Source organism: Protopterus annectens, chromosome 1.part1 (genome assembly GCF_019279795.1).
Source record: "Protopterus annectens isolate FY-2018-M chromosome 1.part1, PAN1.0, whole genome shotgun sequence".
NCBI lineage: Eukaryota > Metazoa > Chordata > Ceratodontiformes > Protopteridae > Protopterus > Protopterus annectens.
This window is the reverse complement of record NC_056726.1, coordinates 1,218,206,988-1,218,210,777: the sequence shown is the minus strand read 5'-3', so window position 1 is coordinate 1,218,210,777 and position 3,790 is coordinate 1,218,206,988. Positions and strand designations below refer to the sequence as shown.

At 42.6% G+C, this 3,790-nt stretch overlaps 1 protein-coding gene across 2 annotated transcripts in view; it reads right to left on the bottom strand.

Annotated features, from left to right (window-relative positions):
* Positions 1 to 3,029, bottom strand: part of LOC122809341 (protein NATD1-like) — a 398,090-nt gene extending 395,061 nt beyond the window's left edge. Inside the window, exon 1 of one of the 2 annotated variants that reach the window (XM_044080753.1) lies at positions 2,852 to 3,029. In XM_044080753.1, the coding sequence (XP_043936688.1) occupies positions 2,852 to 2,936 (85 nt within the window). In that variant the 5' untranslated portion in view covers positions 2,937 to 3,029. The remainder of the gene's footprint in view (positions 1 to 2,851) is intronic. The other variant, XM_044080763.1, reaches the window with a different exon arrangement.
* Between the last annotated feature and the right edge of the window lie 761 nt (positions 3,030 to 3,790).

Genomic DNA, 3,790 nt, shown 5'->3' with positions numbered 1-3,790 from the left:
AGCAAAATCCCAAAAAGGGAAGGCACCTCTGATCAGTATTAGCAAAAAACTACAGGCACTCATAAAATCGTCTAAGGCCAGCTTTGAGAGAAAAATTGCACAGGACACTAAGGATAATCACAAGGCTTTCTTTAGTTATGTTAGGAACCTGGGTGGGAATTCCCAGATATGCTCAGAATTAGTCCAAAATGACAAAAAATACACCGAACCCACAGACATTGCCAACATCCTAGCCGACAGGTTCAGCGCAAACCCTCCCCAACAAAAGGGCAAATATCTATCCCAGCAGAGTGCTGCCCCCCTGACATCTCAGATGCTCAGGTAAGAGCCGCCCTCTCCAAAGCAAAAACACAGCATCAATGGGACCAGACAGTGTCCCGGCTGCGTCCTACATGAACTCCAAGAAGAGCTAAACCCAAACATAAAACTACTGTTCAATCTCAGCCTTACTACAGCATATGTACCCAAAGAGTGGCGTACAGCAACAGTGGTCCCTCTCCACAAAGGTGCTGCCTCAACAGATCCTGGAAACTATCGCCCCATAAGCCTGACTAGCTTGGTCTGCAAAGCTATGGAAAGGATCATCACGGACCTCATAAATAAAGATATTGGGGACCTACAGACACTGGATCCTACCCAGTTTGGCTTTGTTAAGGGCAGATCCTGCCTCTTAAACCTGGTTGATTTCTTTGAGACAGTCACCAAGGCCATTGATGAGGGAAAGGTGGTCCACACAGCCTACCTGGACCTTGCAAAAGCCTTCGATTCAATACCCCACTCGGGCATTATAGATAAGCTCACCAGCTTAAATATAAACCCCTATGTCACTAGATGGGTTGCAAACTGGCTCAAGGACAGAATCCACATGGTTAGAATTGCTGGAGCCATGTCAGACTCCAAACCAGTTACAAGTGGCGTCCCATAAGGCTCAGTCCTGGGACCTCTCTTGTTCGGTATATATTTCTCGGAGGTACAGGCCACCACAGAAGGACTGTGGCTGACCAAGTTCGCATATGACTGCAAACTGGGCGCCATAATCGACTCTCCAGCCAACACAAGCATCCTCCAAAAGGGCCTCATAGAAACAGACAACTGGTGCCAGAGCCATGGCCTCAAGCTAAATGCCAAAAAGTGTATAGTCATCCCCTTTGGCAAAAACAAAGTGCCCACAAATTACCACATAGGTGGTAATCCATTAAGTACAGAAGAAGTAATTAGGGACCTGGGGACCCAAGTTGATAGCAATCTCTCATTTGACAACCACTTGGCCAAAGTGGTTAGAAAAACATTTTATATAGCCCACCTAATCATGAACGGATTCACATCTAGATCAGGGGAGGTCATCGTGCCTCTTTACTCATCCCTCATCGGGCCCATAATTGAGTACAATGCCCCTTTTGGGATGTACCTTACCAGACACCTGCAGCAACTGGAAAGACCCCAAAAGTACCTCACCAAGAGGATCAAAGGGCTCAAACAGATGCCATATGCTGCCCGGTTAAAGAAACTCCAGCTCTACTCTGTGGCATACCGCCTGTTCAGGGGCGATCTGTGCCTGACGTATAAAGCCATGTCCAACCCGAAATTAATGGACATGCTGCACCTCAGAAAATTCAAATCCCTTCGAGCTACGCGCTTGAGAGACTTGAACTTCAGCACTGAAATAAATAGGACATGGTGGAGGGTCAGATTCATAACCCAGAGGCTCCCTTCACTCTGGAATAAAATCCCAGTCCAGGTTAGGCAGAGTCCCTCATTAACTCTCTTCAAGAGGAATAGGTTCATAGGTTCATACTAGGCTATCTGCCCGAGGGCATTTACAAGCCTAGCCCATAGTTTTGTAGCTTACACCACCCCTTTAGTATGGGGAACTATACCCATTATTTTGCTGTGCCTCTGTCTTGATGAGTGGATGAGAGAGCGTAGGTTTAACCTGGGTATCACTTCTGTGTCACTGTTAGACAGAAGCACAGTATACTAACCTCGAAAAAGGGCATAGCAAAATTAATTTAAAATGGGTGGCGAAAGCCAAACACATTCTGGCTAGGCTTATAAATGCCCTAGGGCAGATAGCCTAGTATGAACCTATAAAAACTTAGAAAGTTGCTAGAATAACAGAATTTGTGGTAGCATTCACTTTCTTTAGGATATGAAGTCTGAAACTCAAATGTATGCCATTATTTAGTGACTTTAGTTCTCAGTGATTTGGAGAACACCATACATTTTACAATGAACAGCCCAAAAATATCAGGGCAAAATTTGGAGAGTTGTTATGGGGGGGCACCTTCAACCACAGAACATCTGCATAATATCCATGGATCTTAAGCGATACAGACATTCACAGATTATATAAGCTATTTTAACGATTAACTGCAAACGATGAACCGACTGCCTTCACCTTTAAGCAACACATTGGCTCGTTGCTGACAACTAAGCCTTTCTAATTAGAATAAGCGAATTGTTAAGGACACAGCTGCGCATGCTCCAGGTAAAGTACTGGGTAATGCATGTTGGGAATAACAGTTTCGGGCCAGCTAGTCGCTCGGTGGCAGCAGGCGACTACTAAATGGTACAGGATATGCTACTAACAGCCATGTATAAATCTTACGAGTAGATAAGTAAGTCTCTGCGCAGACGTAACCCATAAAACAATCACAGAAATACGCAGATAAACTGATAACTGCAAAAGGGCAGCAATCTAAAAGCCGTAAAAACTATACAACCCAATCAGAGCCCTGTCTCAGGTTTTCCCCATTCACTATACTTCTGGTCTATTATAGTTATTGTACATAAATGTGTTCAGTAAGTTAACATAATAAGCGAGATACTAAATATGGAAGAGAGTACCTACCATTAAGCATAATGTAGAACTGCCTTTTCTTTTTGTCATGTTCTACTTTCAGACTGGAAACGGAAGACGAAGATAATTGATCCATGCCTAATGAACTAACTTTGTCAACACTGGGTTAGGGCTTGGAAGGTACTGTTGTGGACAGGGAAAAACCTAGACGCGAAAAGCAAAAGAGGAGGGGCTGTCAGGGGGGAGGGAAGAACGTTTTAAAGAAACAGTAAAAGTAGACCCGGTCAGCAAACAAAATACCCCGAAAACGGAAAAATGCCAGCAATATATGACATTTCTCAGTTGTCGAGTTGTGGGTTCAGGATCTTGCTTTTTCGCTCTAAAACGGGTGATTTTAAAGGAAGGTGGTGGGTTACAGTTGACAAATAATGGTTAAGATACTTTTTTTTCTGAGTGTTAATTCTTCACCTTTTATTTTGTAAATATAGGGCAGCATACCTCTCAACCTCTTACCACAAGATATCTGGACAAAGAAAATAAATGGTGAGACACAACCCTAATGTCAAGAACAGATTTTAAATATTGCTCTTACAGCCTTAGAAATTTTATAGACTACAGACTTTGCATTAGCATGCATTTTCATATGTATACGAAGCCTGAAATTCAAATCTCTGTCACTATGTATCATACCACTCAAGTGTACCTCATTACGAGGAAGGTACCTCATTTGGGGTCTTAAAAAGTTCATGTTCCTCGAAGTTCCTCAAAGTACCACATTCAAAGAGTCTGTCACACATTCAGTGTTAGGAATGTTTTAAGTGAAATCCATGGTAAATAGACATTAATCATATTAATTCATTAAAAGATCTTCTTTATAAGAAAAACCAGCATATTTTAACCATCCTATGACCTTCCTAGTTGAAGTTGTTAGTAAGCCATTAGTATGTGTTCCTCATTTTGGAGATGGAAGATTGAGAGCTATGTATTTAG